The sequence below is a fragment of the Ranitomeya imitator genome, chromosome 7 (assembly GCF_032444005.1).
Source record: "Ranitomeya imitator isolate aRanImi1 chromosome 7, aRanImi1.pri, whole genome shotgun sequence".
Classification (NCBI taxonomy): domain Eukaryota; kingdom Metazoa; phylum Chordata; class Amphibia; order Anura; family Dendrobatidae; genus Ranitomeya; species Ranitomeya imitator.
In genome coordinates, this window is record NC_091288.1 from 65604188 (window position 1) to 65623585 (window position 19398).

At 46.7% G+C, this 19398-nt stretch overlaps 1 protein-coding gene across 2 annotated transcripts in view; it reads left to right on the forward strand.

Annotated features, from left to right (window-relative positions):
* The window catches only part of BARD1 (BRCA1 associated RING domain 1), a 110048-nt gene that overhangs the window by 31888 nt on the left and 58762 nt on the right, over positions 1–19398 (forward strand). For both annotated transcript variants that reach the window (XM_069733405.1, XM_069733406.1), the window contains exons 4-6: positions 3200–4170; positions 11085–11165; positions 12166–12338. In XM_069733405.1, coding sequence (XP_069589506.1) covers positions 3200–4170; positions 11085–11165; positions 12166–12338 — 1225 coding nt within the window. The remainder of the gene's footprint in view (positions 1–3199; positions 4171–11084; positions 11166–12165; positions 12339–19398) is intronic.

A 19398-nucleotide genomic window follows, 5' to 3' on the forward strand; every position in this document is an offset into this window, starting at 1 on the left:
TTTACAACTGCTCCAGTAGAAAATCGCAGTTGTAAAACCGCAGTGAAATGCGCAGAAAAAACACGGTAAATCCGCCATAAATCCGCAGCGGTTTAGCACTGCGGATTTATGAAATCCGCAGCGGAAAAATCCGCAGAGGACCAGAATACGTGTGCACATACCGAAACCCTAACCCTAACCCTAGCCCTAACCCTAACCCTATTCAAACATTAGTGGAAAAAAAAAATTCTTTATTTTTTTTATTGTCCCTACCTATGGGGGTGACAAAGGGGGGAGGGTCATTTATTATTTTTTTTATTTTGATCACTGAGAGATTATATCTCAGTGATCAAAATGCACTTTGAACGAATCTGCCGGCCGGCAGATTCGGCGGGCGCACTGCGCATACGCCCGCCATTTTGGAAGATGGCGGCGCCCGGGGAGAAGACGGACGGACCCCGGCAGGACCGGTAAGTATGATGGGGGGGGGATCGGAGCACGGGGGTGGTGGATCGGAACGCGGGAGGGGTGGAACGGAGCACGGGGGGGGGGGGTGGAACGGAGCACGGGGGGGAGGGGGTGGAACGGAGCACGGGGGGGTGGATCGGAGTGCAGGGGGGGGTGATTGGAGCACGGGGGGGTGATTGGAGCACGGGGGTGAGCGGACAAAAGCACGGGGGGAGCCGGAGCACAGGACGGAGGGGAGCCGGAGCAGTGTACCGGCCAGATCGGAGGGCTGGGGGGGCGATGGGTGGGGTGGGGGCACATTAGTATTTCCAGCCATGGCCGATGATATTGCAGCATCGGCCATGGCTGGATTGTAATATTTCACCCGTTATAATAGGTGAAATATTACAAATCGCTCTGATTGGCAGTTTCACTTTCAACAGCCAATCAGAGCGATCGTAGCCACGGGGGGGTGAAGCCACCCCCCCCTGGGCTATACTACCACTCCCCCTGTCCCTGCAGATCGGGTGAAATGGGAGTTAACCCTTTCACCCGGCCTGCAGGGACGCGATCTTTCCATGACGCCACATAGGCGTCATGGGTCGGATTGGCACCGACTTTCATGACGCCTACGTGGCGTCATGGGTCGGGAAGGGGTTAATTATAAAGAACGTGAATTCATTAGTGAGTGACATCGAAGCCACCTAAAGAATGGTCAGGTCACTTCTTTTGAAGAGGTTGTCCACTACATTTACATTGATGACCTATCTTTAGGATAGGTCATCGATGTCTGATCGGCCAGGGTCTGGCACCACCACCGATAGCTGTCATCAGTGTCATTCAAATCAATAGTAGGCGGATGCACCGTATCCTGCGGCGGCCACTGTCAGAAGACAGAGCAGCGGAGTACGTCCTCCCGGTGTCCACCGCAGACACAGATGACAGCGGAGGTGTCGGATCCCGACCGATCAGACATTGACCTATCGATCGGTCATCATTGTAAAAGTAGTGGACAACCTCTTTAACTGCTATGTGTTTGGAAACCTTAATTTTTTAAAAGACTGAACCCTATATACGACAAGTCCTTTTTACCTAGCGGCGGCGCACCATCAAATTCGTTTTAGAGATTGTGTTACGGAGCGTACCTGCCTAAAAAGACATGTCCACCTACCCTTACACTGATGTCTTCATGTTGTGTTTTTGCAATCGCAATAAAAAAATAAAAACATGCAAGGTAAAAAAACCAAATAGTCTTGCGCGTTTCGGACTACTAGGAGTCTTTTAGTCATAAAAATTGGAAATTAGCATTTCTAGGACTAGTACTCCTAGTAGTCCAAAACGCACAAGACTATTTGTTTTTGTTTTTTTACCTTTCATATTTCTATTTTTTTTTTTTGCAACATGTTTTTCATGAAATATTATTTATTATTATAGCGCCATTTATTCCATAGCGCTTTACATGTGAAATAATTTATAACTTTTTTTAACCTAAGTTTTTACGGTGCTGGATTCCCATCCTGATGTATTTGGTTTTCATACGAAATATGAGCCATGGTAATTTTTTTTTTTTTTAAATGTATTTTTACTAAAAGGGTTATTTCTATCTTGCAACGTGTAATGTTATGGTATTTTATGCTTCTGCGTATTGCTGCTCAATAGTCTCCTTTTCTCCATCCAGCTGCATCATTGAAATCAAATATTGGTTTGTGTCATCAAAACAACTAACAATCATTCTTAATTTTCAAGATTTACCATTTTTGTCAACTTTTGTGTATGCATGCGCATAAAGGGGTAATCCCACTTCCAAGATCCTATCCCAATATGTAGTAGATGTAATAATATTAGCAAATGCCTCCAATTAGAAATGTAGTATAGTCCTTCTGATTCGCTATGTCACTTACATTGCAGTAGCTTAGGTTTCCATGGTTATGACCACGCATATAGTGACAGCTAGTTGCTAGGGGTTGTAACCATGGATACCTAAGCTACTGCAATGCCTGCACATTGGGAAAGTGACATAGCGAATCAGAAGAACTATACTACATTTCTAATTGGAGGGATTTGCTAATATTATTACACCTACCTATTGGAGAAGGGAATACCCTGTTAAGAGTGCTGTTATATACAGATATACGTCAGATTCCATTTCTGTCCCATTTCACAAAATTTAAGTGTACATCTGCAACGAAATTGATCTGATGTCCTTTAAAAATCTGCCTGCTAATATCTGGGAGACCACTACAAGATATGGGAATGTATTTTAGGACGATTACATCAGATTAGGTAATGAGAATGTTTCTTGGTGTAAATGGAGAACTGGGCCCAATGTCCTCACCTGTAAGGTCAGTCTGATTAGTCAGAAATCTGTGTATGGAAACCCAATCTTCACATAATAAAAACAGTAGTTGTCTAGAAAATAAATGCCAAATGGCACAATAAACTTTATTTATTGTTCTCATTCCCAATTTTAGTTTTCATTGTCCCCCAAAACCTGAAAATCTGTTCCCCACCCATTTACTTCATGCCGTATTCTACTGCCCTTTTGTCTTGTACCATGTACTTAGCACTTTTTTTTTTCTTTCTATTGAGCCGCAATTGAAAATGGCTATGTCCAGACAATCCTCTCCGAGCAGGTAAAGTGTATTCCCATGAGTGCCCTGTTTTAACGCCATTAAAAAAAAGAGTACCGTTTCAAAACAATTGCTTCTATTGGAGAGTAATGGTGCTTACATAAACTGCTGAAAATGACTTATAATTTTCACTTCTGTTACAGAAAATAAAATGGATTTATGTCAAGATGCATCACTCATACAGAACACTACAGTAGTGGAATCCAAGAAAAAGCAGATAAAGATGTGGTTTAGCCCCCGGAGAGGGAAGGTGAGGTACGTGCTGGAGCGCGAGGAAAATGGCCAACAGCCTCCATCGAAGTGCAAACAGACTCCATTGTTGTCAACTTACGAATTTGTCTCTTCTTCACCCAACGTGGAGCCTGGAAGAAAAAAGATCAAGAAATGTAGGAAATCAAAGAAGATGATGCTGGAGGACATTAACCAGAAATGGGGCATTGGGGCTGACAACTTAAAGGAAAATGATAACAAGGAGTCCAATAGATCGGTGTCGTTTTGCAGCCCACCTTATGTACTTCATACACCTGAAGACTTTGTGCAAGAAAGCAATAGTGAATGTAAAGAACTGATTACAAAAAGCCCAGAAATGGAATTAGAAGCTCACAAGGAAAAAAACACTACTGACATCAACAACTTGAAGGAAAGTGAATCTGTGGATTCTTCCCTCCATACTGATGCTGGTCAAGAAATGGACCACCATCTGAGTGAAGACAATGGACAAACCGGTCACCTGGAGGAATCTGTGGAAGAACAGCCCAGTGGTGACAAGTTGTTACCGCATACAGGGCTAAAGATTATTTCTTCTGGAAGAACCAGGAGAATGAAAACTCCTCTAAAACGCAAAGATAGCCCAACTGCTTCCCCTGATTCCGGTGCCATTAAACGCCCAAGAAAAGCAAAGCTCGCTGATGATTCTAAGTCAGAAGATAATACTGGGGACCTTGGGAAAGTCATAAAATCTCCAAGAGTCGAGACAAATTCTACACCTCTCTCTCCTAAAGATCGCAGAAGAAAGAGTCAGCTTGGAACCAACGTTCCGACGTCCCCAAGTAGTATTTCATTTATGAAAAAGAACCACAAGGGTGAGACAATGCTTCATGTATCTTCCATAAAGGTAAGATGTTTGTTTTTAATTTATTTTTTGCAAGAATTGTGGCTGGTTGTCAGATAGAACTGAAGACTGTCTGCATAACCCCTTAAGGATTTGCTTTGTAAATCTACTGACATGTCCCTGAGGCACGTGACAAGGTTCTTGACTCTATCACCAAAATAAGGGGGTCATATTGCTCCTCCAAAGAGAGGACATCCACATAAGAAATCTGCCATGTCTTAATATTTGTCCCACAGGTACAGGATTCATCTGCCTCCTGTGTAGACAATGCTCTGTGATCAGCACTAATCCAGGGACTGGATACAAGCGTAGTAAGGTCTTATTGTGAGGTCAAACACCGCAAACAGAGGTCTTGAAAATATACAGTTCTTTAATATTCTTTATACTTGTTTTAAGCCCATTAATTCTGAGCAGATCGGTTGGGGACCTCCACTGATTTTTTTTCAAGACCTCTTGGAAGTGCACAGCTCAGGAGACCGAAAACATACATACAGCACTTCTAAGACTCCTTTGAGCAAACAAAATGATGGCCTGTACCCCCACTGCTCTGCTCAGAATTAAAAGGCTTAAGACATATTAAAAATATTTGCAGAATTTAGTTTTTAAAGGGTTTTTCCCCATTCATTAAAAGTTATCCCCCTACATCCCCCTACTTCACACTATTATAAAGAATCAAACTTCTGTCACCTTCCCTGGGTCCACCAGCGAGTTTCACCACTGCTCTCAGCATCTGGTTTTGGCTTTGGCCATGATATCAAAAGCTTGGTGGCCAGTCAATGAGCTTTAGCTGTTCTGAGTGGGGCCTTCCACTGAGCATCACTGATCGGTGTCGAGATGATGCCAGCGCCGCAGTAAAGGCAGATGCAATGGTGAGACTCCCCAGTGGACCCAAGGAGGTTGCGTAAAGTGTAGTTTTTCTCTTTATAGTATTCTGCAGTCAAAGATTAACCTTTAATGAAAGGGAAGATCTTCCTTTTAGGCTATGTGCACACGTCCGGATTTTTAGCATTTTTTTGCGGAATATCGCAATAAAAACGCTATAAAGTCGCCAAAAAACGCAAACATTATGCATCCTATCATTTAGAATGCATTCCGCATTTTTTTTGTGCATATGTTTGCGTTTTTTTCTGCAAAAAAACGCATACCGCTAAAAATCCGGACATGTTCATTATTTTTGCGGATTTTTTGCGGATTTCCCATCAAATTGAAGTGTCCGGAAAATAACGCAAAAAATCAGCGCAAAAAACGTGTCAAAAACGAGCAAATTCCGCGCTAAAAAAGCACGCGGATTTCTGGCAGAATTCTCAGGATTTTGTCAGGAAAAAATCCTGACGTGTGCACATAGTCTTAAGCTTTGCTCTGTGGCAGCATGTGTGTTCTATCTTGATGTTTAGGTCATATATTCATCCTTCGTACCAATAATGTGTTCTAGGCTTTGTCTTTACCAGGGAGCCTTCAGCTCTTCTTCACTTGCAGTGATGCTATAGATGTGAATCTGTTTGTTTAGATAGATTACAATGGGTTAAAAAAAAGAAAAAAAATCCCCGGTGAAGTTTTCATTGCAGGGCTTTAATGCCGTAGTTATTCCCAGCTGTCAGATCTAAAGTTCTTTTATGTGCAGCAATCGTTATCACATTTTATGACCGTTCTTGGATGCTTATTAGTTCCATTTTTGGCGTCTGATTTGAGCTAATTTAATCTTTTGGAAGGCAATGGGAGCTGCGCTTAATTATTGTGCGTTTTCCAGGAAATGCTCCATTGGTAAGAAAATTGGTCTGGAACTAGTCGGAGTCTCCAGGAGAATACTAAAAATGTTAAGCTGCTGCAATTAAGCGATCTGCTGCTATTGTGCGACTGACAATAACCGTGCAAGAAAGATGAATGAAAGTTGATAACCTGGCTCACAAGAACTCTTCCTGGAACACTGCGATTTCCAAATTGATTTCCAAAAGTTTGACATTTCATTTAGTAATCTTTTCTTAATAAAGGTTTTGCTTCTCGCTAAAAAAAACTAAATTGCAAAAATACCTGCTTCCTGCTTGCAAACGCATTTCTTAAATGTTATTTTGAGACCACAATCATCAGAAATCTGTTGGTGGAGGACTGCGCCAACAAACAAAAAGCTTAATTGCTCAGATGTGGGAATGCACAGGATGTCAATGTGTTAGTAGCTGTATGTTTACTGCGCAAAGTCCCATAACCACGAGTTATAAATCTTGGTCTTAAAGGGCTTTTCTCATATTTAGGTTTTATCACCTACCCCCGGGATAGAACAAGGCTGGCACTCCTGTAGTATTTGCAAATTCATGAACACTGTGGCCAATATACAGACAAAGACTTACACTGCATCGGCACACTGCGATTTATGCATGAATCCCCGTTACTGCACTTCTAAGAAACATATATATATATATATATATATATATATATATATATATATATATATATATATATATATATATATATATATATATATATATATTCTCCATCCTCTAGAGCAGAGGTCCCCAACTCCAGTCCTCAAGGCCCACCAACAGGTCATGTTTTCAGGATTTCCTTAGTCTTGCCCAGGTAATAATTGCATCACCTGTGCAATGCAAAGGAAATCCTGAAAACATGACCTGTTGGTGGGCCTTGAGGACTGGAGTTGGGGACCTCTGCTCTAGAGCAGTGCTCCCCAACTCCGGTCCTCAAGAGCCACCAACAGGTCATGTTTTCAGGATATCCTTAGTATTGCACAGGTGATGGAATTCTTGCCTTTCCAGATAATGTAGTGATCACCTGTGCAATACTAAGGAAATCCTGAAAACATGACCTTTTGGTGGCCCTTGAGGACCGGAGTTGGGGAACACTGCTCTAGAGCATGGGTCCCCAACCTGTAGCTCGAGAGACACATGTGGCTTGTGGGCCCATGATGTGTGACTCTCGCCTGTCTGCCAGCTTGGTAATTTAGCACTAGGTGTAGCAAACAGCTATTCAGAGTATAAAAGCTTTGGGACTGATTACACCGTTAATGGGGGCTCTGGGTTTTACTACTGTGAGAGGCAGGATATGGCTTGCGACGCTCTCTGAGCTGTATGTGGCTTATGACCCTTTTTCTTAGCCGAGTGTGGCTTTCCAGGTCAGAAAGTTTAGGGACATCTGCTCTAGAGCTGTAAGCTCCATCTCTTTGAGGTGCACACATTTTGGGTCATCACATCAGCAACAAGGTGAGTTCAAATTGATACACCTTAAATGGATGGATCCATTTGAGGTCACCTTGTTGCTGATGTGATGACCCTAACAGGATGGACCTTGGCAGGATGGATCAATTTGAGGTCACCTTGTTGCTGATGTGATGACCCCAAATGGAAGGACTTTAGCAGGATGGATCCATTTGAGTTTCTTGTCGCTGGAGGATGGCATGTTCATTTCTTGGTCGATAGTGGAATTCATGTATTGATTACAGTGTGCTGACACTTAATGTGTGAAAATATAGATGCCCACATACTATCTGTAACACTGGAGAAGAGATGGGATCAAGATTTAGCTCAAATTTAAAATCTTTTTGGAACAGATTTGGGGGGGGGGGTGATAAAGGTGTATGGGCCTTGGGGGGACTATACCCTACAATGCACAAAAACCTGAAATAAGCCTGGCACTCTTAAAGTATAAGTATCAAGTTATGCAGATGTACGTAGGACATATAATATATAGGCCGTGGGATAAAGATGTATGCCACAACATGCCTGTATCTGCATCTGAACTTGATGCTATAGGAGTGCCGGTCTTATTTTAGGTTTTTGTGTTGTGGTGTGTGGTCCCCCAAGTGCTGTACTCCCTTATCCTCCCATCCAATCTTCTCTACAAAGGTTTTAATTTGAGCCAAGCATGATCCGATCTCTTCCCGAGTTTGAGGCCTTGTTTTGCACATAGAGAGGCGAGTCTGTTAAGGTCCATCCGTTTCAGGCACCATGTCACTGGTGGATGGCTTAAATACTTCTTGATCATATACACTTGTATCAATTGTGGAACTTGTATATGCAGTAATTACAGCGTGCAATGCATAGTGTATGTATAGGTCTATCCCAAGGATAGGTGATAACTTGTTGATTAATGGGCCCCCAACGATCCCAAGAACAGGACTCTGAATAAGCTGGGTGTCTCCTGACCCAAACTCAACAGCCTCATAGGCTTATATGATCATGGCTGTTGAGTTTGGCCCAGGAGACTCAATTGACCCCTACTCGGACGATGAATGTCGGACGTGTGAATCCAGTCTTAAGTAAGACAATTACACATTTAAAGGGAAGGTACTGTTTGTAGATAATCAATAAATCAATCTAATGTAGCATAACATGCTGTTATAATCAAGTTTTGATTGCATTTGAAACATTTCGTGTGTTATAGGAGTTTAAAGAAGGCACTGGGGTCTGGCATTTTGCTTTCACAGCAGCAGCATGACCCTCAGTGTCATAGTAAGTGTCATGATATAACAGACTGCCGCTGACCCTATATATTGAAATGGAGCAGTCACTGCTGTGAACTGGGCACGCCTCTGTGGGCTGCACAATTCACAGTAGTGGGAGTGTTCTGCTGCCATATTCATGGCGCCCTCTGATCTGCTTCTAACATAAGCAGTACTGCTTCCAACAGAACATATCCTAGATTGAGGGCAAAGGGGAGTAAAATGCAGGAGAAAAGTACTGGCAGAATAGTAGACCTCAAGGAGGAACTGTGTACCGTTAGCATTATTGGAGCAGGAGTTGTGATTAATCCCTTCCTAAGATAAGGAGCTGCAGTGAATAGCCAGGCATTGTGGAGGGGGTGAGAGATACACGTAATCTGGGTGAGAGCGACAGTAACTGCTGATGATGGCAGATCACAGGGCAGTCACCCACAAAATGATGCTACTCTTCATTCTGGGCCAGGGATATTGGACCACCCAAAAGGGGTGGGAAATGATTGTCAGCAGTTACTGCCCCAATTTTGCTGCTAACAGTAAAGCTGGTAAGTCTCACTATAGCTGCTTGAGGTCTAAAACGGAAAATGCTCCCCCAGTGGTAAATATATATATTTGTAAGAAAATATATAATATTTTTCATATAGAAATGTTTGCAAACAGTGCAAACATTGCATTAATACATTTTAATTACTATTTTAAGCTTAATTTCACAAAACAAAACAAAAACTATGAAAACTGGTGGGACCTTCCCTTTAAAGACTTAATCTATTGGTAGAACGTTTTTTTCCTGTGCCCATAAAAATGTCATCATTACTCCAGAATTACTTTAACTGATAAATCCAGCATTAGAAAGGTGAATGACCCGGTGGTTCCATCAGATTCTCCTCTCACCTCACTTGAATGTTGGCTTTATAACACAATGTAGTTTTTCCATCCGACTTTTTTTTTTTTGTCAATGGCTTAAGGACGGGACAGACGCAGTGGTGGAAGTAACAATGGGCGTTTTTATTGCAATAAGGCTTAAGAAAGTTCCACACTTGGAACAAAACGTCGCCATTATGACTGTGCCAATAAACCACAGAAACTTCTTTGGACTTTGGTGCGGTGTAGACACACACTTTACAAAATGTTGCATTGTGAAGCGTGAAATACGCAATGATAGCTGCAGGGAAAATGGACATGCTGTAGAACTGCAATATTGTCGGCTTACAGTGCAGGTATTTTTTTGTAGCATATGCAAAGAATTATTAAATTCTAAAGCAGAATCCACTGCATTTTCAATATCTGAGAGCATGTCCTAAAATGCGGCTGGAATCCGCTGTATATCATCTGCATATCTTGGCGGCACCACACAACGGCTGGCTGATTGTTTCCCGACTCTTCTCAATGCCAAGCCCTCCTGTGCTCTTTGAAAGTCTTTTCCATACAGCTTGGAACTCCAAGAACAAAAGGATTGGCAGTGTGAGACTGGACACGCCAGGTCCTTCTCTCCACTTACATCTGCTGGGAGAAAGTTAGGATTCCCCGCCGCCTCCTCCCAGTTGAGCTGTAATCACTCCCCGACACATTGCCGCTCGGCGCTCACTCTGCAGTATATGTGCAGCGTGTGTCGCAGAGCGAGCTGTCGGCTAATCTGTTAGGGAGTGATTACGGATCGTTTACTGCATAATGTACAATGACTGGAACCGCTCCCTGCATCGTCCCCATGATTGGTAGCGAGCGGCTGCAGGGAGGATATAACTTCATTTTCTCCCTGCAGCCGCTGCTCCAGTAAGGAGGACTTAAAGCCATTTCCCTGTAGATTAGCGCTATACCTGCATGGAAATAGTGTATTTGGATGTGATGGGTCCCCTCCATATTGGGAAGCAGTTGAAATCTTACCTCCTATAGATACTGTATGTTATAAATTGAATTTACTTCTGCTATTCACATAGGTTACTGAAATAACTGAGTCAGTTGTCACTCCGGACATGCATCTTTAGGGCGGTATCATGGGAACTGGTTGTGTCATAGGTGTATCTTAAACAGCCGTATATTACAATATAACTTGTAAAGTGATGCCCTGTAACACGATGTTGGGCTTGTACCTGCCGGCGATTACAATCTGGCACAATATTCAGCCGGATTTCACTCCTAAGCGGCCGGCGTGTACCAATACAATGCTGTTTTATACAGCTGAGCACCCATTTTGTTTTCCGCGGAGCTTGCAGTGCCCATCTCTTCTTGCCAGTCCACCCCGGAGTTTCATTCTGGCACTGTTCTGCGGACTATAGGCCCCAAATCCACTCGATAATGTCTTTCATTGCATCATATTAATTTCATCTGTAAGTGCTTCAGAAAGCCTCTATACCTGTAATAATAATGGCGGCACCTTACCTATCTGGGTAAATGCAGCTTGGTACACTTGTGCTGCACTCTTGCTCCTCAATATTGACCTTTGGCAATGATTAAACGTTCTTTACACTGCACATAGGGTGACCTGCGGGCCGTGGAGGAACTTCTGAAGAGTGGAGCGAACCCCAATGTCAAAGACCACGCTGGATGGACACCTTTGGTAACTTTGGCATTTTTTAATTTAAAGATTATGTTAAAGGGAATCTGTCACCCGATTTTCTTCACCTAATCTGAGAGCTGCATAATGTAGAGACCGAGACCCTGATTACAGTGATGTGTCACTTGCTGGGCTGCTGGGTGTAGATTGATAATCTCCTGCTGACAAACAGGTGATTGTATCACTAGAGAACTAGTAAACCTGCTGCCATGTAGTCCTCCATATTCATGAGCTCTCTATAACCCCCGCCCCACCACTGATTGATGGCTTTCTGCCTATGGCAATCAGAGAACTGCTGGATCAGCAGCAGAGAAAATTGTGACCTTGACACAACTTCAGCGAGGAGCCTAGTAAGTGATATATTGCTGGTATCAGGGTCTCTGCACCTACATCATGCTGCTCTCGGAGCAGAAAACACCTTGAGAGATCCCCTTCAAGACGTAGCTACTTTTATGCCGTCTTTCCCCTGCTAACTCATTTTTATTTATTTTATTTTTTTTAAGGCTATGTGCACACATCAAGAATCTTTGCAGAAATTTCCTGACTTTTTCCGCAGGATATCTGCGTGCGTTTTTTGTGCGTTTTTATCGCTTTTTTTTGCGGATTTTTCACTTTTTTTTTTTTCCAGAGCTTCCCCAATGCAATATATAGCGGCAAAAACGCGAAAAATCTGTAAAAATGAACATGCTGCGTTTTTTTTTACCGCGATGTGTTTTTTCTTTTTGTGTAAAAAACGCAATATGTGCACACAAATTGCGGATTGCGTTCTAATAATATGATGCTTAATGGATGTTTTTTTATAGCGAAAAAATGCAAAAAAAATGCAAAAAATCCGGAACGTGTGCGCACAGCCTTAATCACGCCACTTTTCAAAAAATGCAGCAAAAACCCCGTCAGCAGGCTTTTAATATCCTTCAATATTACTATTCAGCTTTTCATTTTTTTTATTTTTATTTTTTTTAACATTTATGTATGTTTCATAATCTATCTTTCTTTTTAATAGCATGAGGCTTGCAACCACGGGCACACAGATGTGGTAGAGTTGCTGCTCCGACACAAGGCCCTCGTGAATACTACCGGGTACCAGAACGACACGCCTCTTCATGACGCTGTCAAGAATGGCCACGTGGCCATCGTCCGGCTACTTCTCCAGCACGGCGCTCTACAGGACGCGGTGTACGTATTGCGGCATGTGCCGGACTCCTCAGTACGCTTGTGTAGCATTGTCACTGCTGTAGCAGGTAGGATTGATCGAGTTTGCACAGCTGGCAACAATCCCGCGAAACTAAAGACACCCTACTTATCTTATAATTAGGCTTCATTCTGTGCAATTATATCAGAAAACGGGTTTTTAAAACTGTCAAAAGACGTGAAAGCATTCATAATTGTTCCATACTTTCACAGTACAGCCGAACAAAAAATTGATTTAATCATTAGTTTCTTACCGTAATTGTCTCTTGAAAAGAAGGCTTGTCTCTGCGGCAAGATGATGGAGCGGAGAAATACAAAACGCTTAAGTGGGTTACCTCAGAAAAGGATGATGGTTCCTTTGAAGTTTTGTGTCTTCAGATGCCAGTGGTATTGCACGTATTACTTTATTTCTCCCATTTAATTGATGTAACGCAAAATAACATTGTCAGAAGCTGCTGTGTGTTCTCCTGGAGGTAGGAATGGTGGTGATCACATTGCAGGGTATGGAGAGTAGCACTGTGAGTTTACTTACCCACACCTGCTGTTTTTATCAAGACAGTGATTGATTGATTACCATTGGAACACATCCTCATTATGAAGGCGATGAGCAGGCACGTATTTGGGAGCATGGTGGGCCGCTGTGCCCGTAGCTCCGGCTCATCTGCTTAGGTATGCAGCTGGTGTGCCGGCACTCGGCTGCTGCAGACTCTGCGGCAGTGTGACACTATGGTGAGCCGAGCGTTCTGCTTGGCTCTATCTCATTGCTCCTGCTTAGTCTTCCTTTGTTTCCTTGCTTTATACAGTTCGCAAGTAGATTATTTATTTAAAATTGTAATTTTTATTTATTCATTTTTTTTTTCTCTAAATCTGAGAATGGTAGAAGCGAATGCAAATGAAGGGACAAATCCTTTTTGTGATTTATCTCAAGGAATTTGTAGTATTTTTCGGCGATGCACAGCAATAAGATAACGTATGATGCATTAAATGTAATCGCCATGTGTCAAAGAATATGGTTTGTAAAAAATTGTAATGTGGATTAAGCAATACTAAAACCCACGGGAACAAAGTAAAAGTACGATATATTTTGGCAATTGCACATTTGTTACTTTGGAGCACTTGAATACTATTTAATTGTCTCTTCAGCTTCATTTTCTGCCATATTTACATCTTTCTGATTATCAGTTTCACCTCCATTTGATATGAAGCCTCAATTCCTCATTTATTGCTATTGCAAAAAAGTTCCATAAGGAGATAGATATTAGATGGTGGCCCGATTCTTACGCATCGGGTATTCTAGAGTATGTATGTATGTATGTATGTATATAGCAGCCACGTAGTGTATAGCACAGCCCCCGCAGTGTATAGCACAGCCCCCGCAGTGTATAGCACAGCCCCCGCAGTGTATAGCACAGCCCCCGCAGTGTATAGCACAGCCCCCGCAGTGTATAGCACAGCCCCCGCAGTGTATAGCACAGCCCCCGCAGTGTATAGCACAGCCCCCGCAGTGTATAGCACAGCCCCCGCAGTGTATAGCACAGCCCCCGCAGTGTATAGCACAGCCCCCGCAGTGTATAGCACAGCCCCCGCAGTGTATAGCACAGCCCCCGCAGTGTATAGCACAGCCCCCGCAGTGTTTGCCGAATCGCGCGCACTGGCCCGCGACGCCCTCTGCCGAATCGCGCATGTCACGATATGGTATGAAATATCATATAAGTTTAGTCTCCTGTTAGCCCTGGTTGGGCTCAAACCCCCCCCCCCCCCCCCCTTCCTTTACTTCAGAGTTCAGCTCTCCTTGTCAGTGGGTATGGGGGAAGAGAAATTTTATTGCTTTAGCTCCGAGAGCAAAGGTATTTACGACCGCTGGTGTAGGAGCAAACTGTCCAGCTATAACTGGATTAGAAATCTCTAGAATCCATGGAAGTTCTTTGTTCTGTTTTTGTAAGATATTAGGCAAACCATTTAAGAAAGGAACAGGAAAATACATATTCTTAATCTCCCTCGGTGGATCTATCCACCACGGTAAACCTGAGCTTCTAACTCCATCAGGTAAAAAAGTAGGGATTTCTCTGTAATGACGCATTACACATATGACATATTTGATCTCGTTAAAATGCCAATGTTAATACGAGATGAATGCTGGGTTTGTTATGACTATGACATGTTTTGTAGCGAAGTTATAGAAAGTAGACAAATTTAAGGTTGAAGTACTCAGAATGTAGAGAGAGGAGGGTCTGGATAAGCCAGCCTTTCTGTGATGTCACTAGCTGCAGGTTTTAAGTTTCTGGCAGGCTCCCAGCAGTCAGTTCTTGTCTTTTTCCTGGAGAGCCCTGAGCAAGTCCAATGAACTGGGACGTCTGGGAGCTCCACTAGCCTGGTTGCCTGCAATGCTTTGAACACATGTAAGTGTTATTCTCATGTAATCCTTGTTTTTTTTTATAATTACCCTGTACATATGTGCAATTGTCTCATTTGTAACATCTTTGTAAAATATTTTGATAAAGCACTGCCTAACTTTTGTGGGGTATAATATTTAATACTAGTTCTTTCTCCATGCTCTAAAACGTACCCTAAGTCTGCTGAAGGGAATTACGCTACTGTGTTGGGTTAGCTTCGGACCCATTTAATCGGAGCTGGTGGCAGCAATACAGTGCAGGCTTTTGGGTGATGTGGTAGCAACTGCGGCGTTGATAATTATTGTTCCCGCCTGAGTGGGAGTAGTTTATCGCGTCGCTGCAGCGTGCCCAATAGCCAGTACATAGCAGGCAGCCTGTCTGGCGACGCGGGCAGGGTCCTCCCTCCTTATGTACTCGTGTGCCTTGTTATCTGCTCATGTTTAATGTATTTGTCTATATTTGCCCCGTATTCACATGTAAAGCGCCATGGAATAAATGGCGCTATAAAAATGTATAATAATAATAATAATAATTACCCAGGGTGCAGTACCTAATCTGACCTGAGAGTAAGGGGGGCGCCAGAGAGCTGCAAGTGTTAAATGGAACTGTAAGCGGGATATACATAAATCCCTGCAGTTCGTGGTATAGAAAAGAGCAGTGGGATACCTAAAATAAGCCCCTGCCGTAAACTAAGAGGTCAATAGCCTTGTGTGTGTTTTCTCATCACATTGTGGAGTGGAGTGGAGGGATAACTAAGATAAACCCCCCTGCACATGTGATAGCCGTCTGTTGGCCTAAAGTCACCCGACCCGTGACGTAGGGGTGACGGTCATGGTGTGAATCGTGACAGCACACTGCCCCGTGCTGCCCTTTGCCGAATCGCGCACTGCCGCGCGACGCCCTTTGCCGAATCGCGCACTGCCGCGCGACGCCCTTTGCCGAATCGCGCACTGCCGCGCGACGCCCTTTGCCGAATCGCGCACTGCCCCGCGACTCCCTTTGCCGAATCACGCACTGCCCGGCGACGCCCTCTGCCGAATCGCGCACTGCCCGGCGACGCCCTCTGCCGAATCGCGCACTGCCCCGCGCCGCCCTCTGCCGAATCGCGCACTGCCCCGCGACGCCCTTTGCCGAATCGCGAACTGCCCCGCGACGTGAACTGCCCCGCGACGCCCTCTGCCGAATCGTGCACTGCCCCGCGACGCCCTTTGCCGAATCGCTCACTGCCCTGCGACGCCCTTTGCCGAATCGCGCACTGCCCCGCGACGCGCACTGCCCCGCGATGCGCACTGCCCCGCAACACCCTCTGCCGAATCGCGCACTGCCCCGCGACGCCCTCTGCCGAATCGCGCACTTCACTGCCCTCTGCTGAATCGCGCACTGCCCCGCGACGCCCTTTGCCGAATCGCGCACTGCCCCGCGACATCTGCCGAATCACGCACTGCCCCGCGACGCCCTCTGCCGAATCGCGCACTGCCCCGCGCCGCCCTCTGCCGAATCGCGCACTGCCCCGCGCCGCCCTCTGCCGAATCGCGCACTGCCCCGCGACGCCCTTTGCCGAATCGCGAACTGCCCCGCGACGCGAACTGCCCCGCGACGCCCTCTGCCGAATCGTGCACTGCCCCGCGACGCCCTCTGCCGAATCGCTCACTGCCCCGCGCCGCCCTCTGCCGAATCGCGAACTGCCCCGCGACGCGAACTGCCCCGCGACGCCCTCTGCCGAATCGTGCACTGCCCCGCGACGCCCTTTGCCGAATCGCTCACTGCCCCGCGACGCCCTTTGCCGAATCGTTCACTGCCCCGCGACGCGCACTGCCCCGCGATGCGCACTGCCCCGCAACACCCTCTGCCGAATCGCGCACTGCCCCGCGACGCCCTCTGCCGAATCGCGCACTGCCCCGTGACGCCCTTTGCCGAATCGCGCACTTCACCGCCCTCTGCTGAATCGCGCACTGCCCCGCGACGCCCTTTGCCGAATCGCGCACTGCCCCGCGACATCTGCCGAATCACACACTGCCCCGCGCCGCCCTCTGCCGAATCGCGCACTGCCCCGCGCCGCCCTCTGCCGAATCGCGCACTGCCCCGCGCCGCCCTCTGCCGAATCGCGCACTGCCCCGTGCCGCCCTCTGCCGAATCGCGCACTGCCCCGTGCCGCCCTCTGCCGAATCGCGCACTGCCCCGCGCCGCCCTCTGCCGAATCGCGCACTGCCCCGCGACGCCCTTTGCCGAATCGCGCACTGCCCCGCGACGCCCTTTGCCGAATCGCGCACTGCCTTGCGACGCCCTCTGCCGAATCGCGCACTGCCCCGCGCCGCCCTTTGCCGAATCGCGCACTGCCCCGCGCCGCCGTCTGCCGAATCGCGCACTGCCCGGCGACGCCCTCTGCCGAATCGCACACTGCCCGGCGACGCCCTCTGCCGAATCGTGCACTGCCCGGCGACGCCCTCTGCCGAATCGTGCACTGCCCGGCGACGCCCTCTGCCGAATCGCGCACTGCCCGGCGACGCCCTCTGCCGAATCGCGCACTGCCCGGCGACGCCCTCTGCCGAATCGCGCACTGCCCCGATATGGTATGAAATATCATATAAGTTTAGTCTCCTGTTAGCCCAGGTTGGGCTCAAACCCCCCCTTCCTTTACTTCAGAGTACAGCTCTCCTTGTCAGTGGGTATCGGGGAAGAGAAATTTTATTGCTTTAGCTCTGAGAGCAAAGGTATTTACGACCGCTGGTGTAGGAGCAAACTGGCCAGCTATAACTGGAATAGAAATCTCTAGAATCCATGGAAGTTCTTTGTTCTGTTTTTGTAAGATATTAGGCAAACCATTTAAGAAAGGAACAGGAAAATACATATTCTTAATCTCCCTCGGTGGATCTATCCACCACGGTAAACCTGAGCGTCTAACTCCATCAGGTAAAAAAGTAGGGATTTCTCTGTAATGACGCATTACACATATGACATATTTGATCTCGTTAAAATGCCAATGTTAATACGAGATGAATGCTGGGTTTGTTATGACTATGACATGTTTTGTAGCGAAGTTATAGAAAGTAGACAAATTTAAGGTTGATGTACTCAGAATGTAGAGAGAGGAGGGTCTGGATAAGCCAGCCTTTCTGTGATGTCACTAGCTGCAGGTTTTAAGTTTCTGGCAGGCTCCCAGCAGTCAGTTCTTGTCTTTTTCCTGGAGAGCCCTGAGCAAGTCCAATGAACTGGGACGTCTGGGAGCTCCACTAGCCTGGTTGCCTGCAATGCTATGAACACATGTAAGTGTTATTCTCATGTAATCCTTGTTTTTTTTTATAATTACCCTGTACATATGTGCAATTGTCTCATTTGTAACATCTTTGTAAAATATTTTGATAAAGCACTGCCTAACTTTTGTGGGGTATAATATTTAATACTAGTTCTTTCTCCATGCTCTAAAACGTACCCTAAGTCTGCTGAAGGGAATTACGCTACTGTGTTGGGTTAGCTTCGGACCCATTTAATCGGAGCTGGTGGCAGCAATATCGTGCAGGCTTTTGGGTGATGTGGTAGCGACTGCGGCGTTGATAATTATTGTTCCCGCCTGAGTGGGAGTAGCTTATCGCGTCGCTGCAGCGTGCCCAATAGCCAGTACATAGCAGGCAGCCTGTCTGGCGACTAATTACCCAGGGTGCAGTACCTAATCTGACCTGAGAGTAAGGGGGGCGCCAGAGAGCTGCAAGAGTAAGGTGGAACTGTAAGCGGGATATAAATAAATCCCTGCAGTTCGTGGTATAATGAAGAGCAGTGGGATACCTAAACTAAGCCCCTGCCGTAAACTAAGAGGTCAATAGCCTTGTGTGTGTTTTCTCATCACATTCTGGAGTGGAGGGATAACTAAGATAAGCCCCCCTGCACATGTGATGGCCGTCTGTTGGCCTAAAGTCACCCCGACCCGTGACGTAGGGGTGACGGTCACGTTGTGAATCGTGACAGTGCCGCCCTTTGCCGAATCGCGCACTGCCCCGCGACGCCCTTTGCCGAATCGCACACTGCCCCGCGACGCCCTTTGCCGAATCGCGCACTGCCCCGCGACGCCCTTTGCCGAATCGCGCACTGCCCTGCGACGCCCTTTGCCGAATCGCGCACTGCCCCGCGACGCCCTTTGCCGAATCGCGCACTGCCCCGCCCTCTGCTGAATCGCGCACTGCCCCGCGACGCCCTCTGCCGAATCGCGCACTGCCCCGCGACGCCCTTTGCCGAATCGCGCACTGCCCCACCCTTTGCCGAATCGCGCACTGCCCTCTGCCGAATCGCGCTCTGCCCCGCCGTCTGCCGAATCGCGCACTGCCCCGCCCTCTGCCGAATCGCGCACTGCCCCGCCCTTTGCCGAATCGCGCACTGCCCCGCGACGCCCTCTGCCGATTCGCGCACTGCCCCGCGACGCCCCCTGCCGAATCGCGCACTGCCCCGCGGCGCCCTCTGCCGAATCGCGCACTGCCCCGCGATGCCCTCTGCCGAATCGCGCACTGCCCTCTGCCGAATCGCGCACTGCCCTCTGCCGAATCGCGCACTGCCCTCTGCCGAATCGCGCACTGCCCTCTGCCGAATCGCGCACTGCCCTCTGCCGAATCGCGCACTGCCTTCTGCCGAATCGCGCACTGCCCTCTGCCGAATCGCGCACTGCC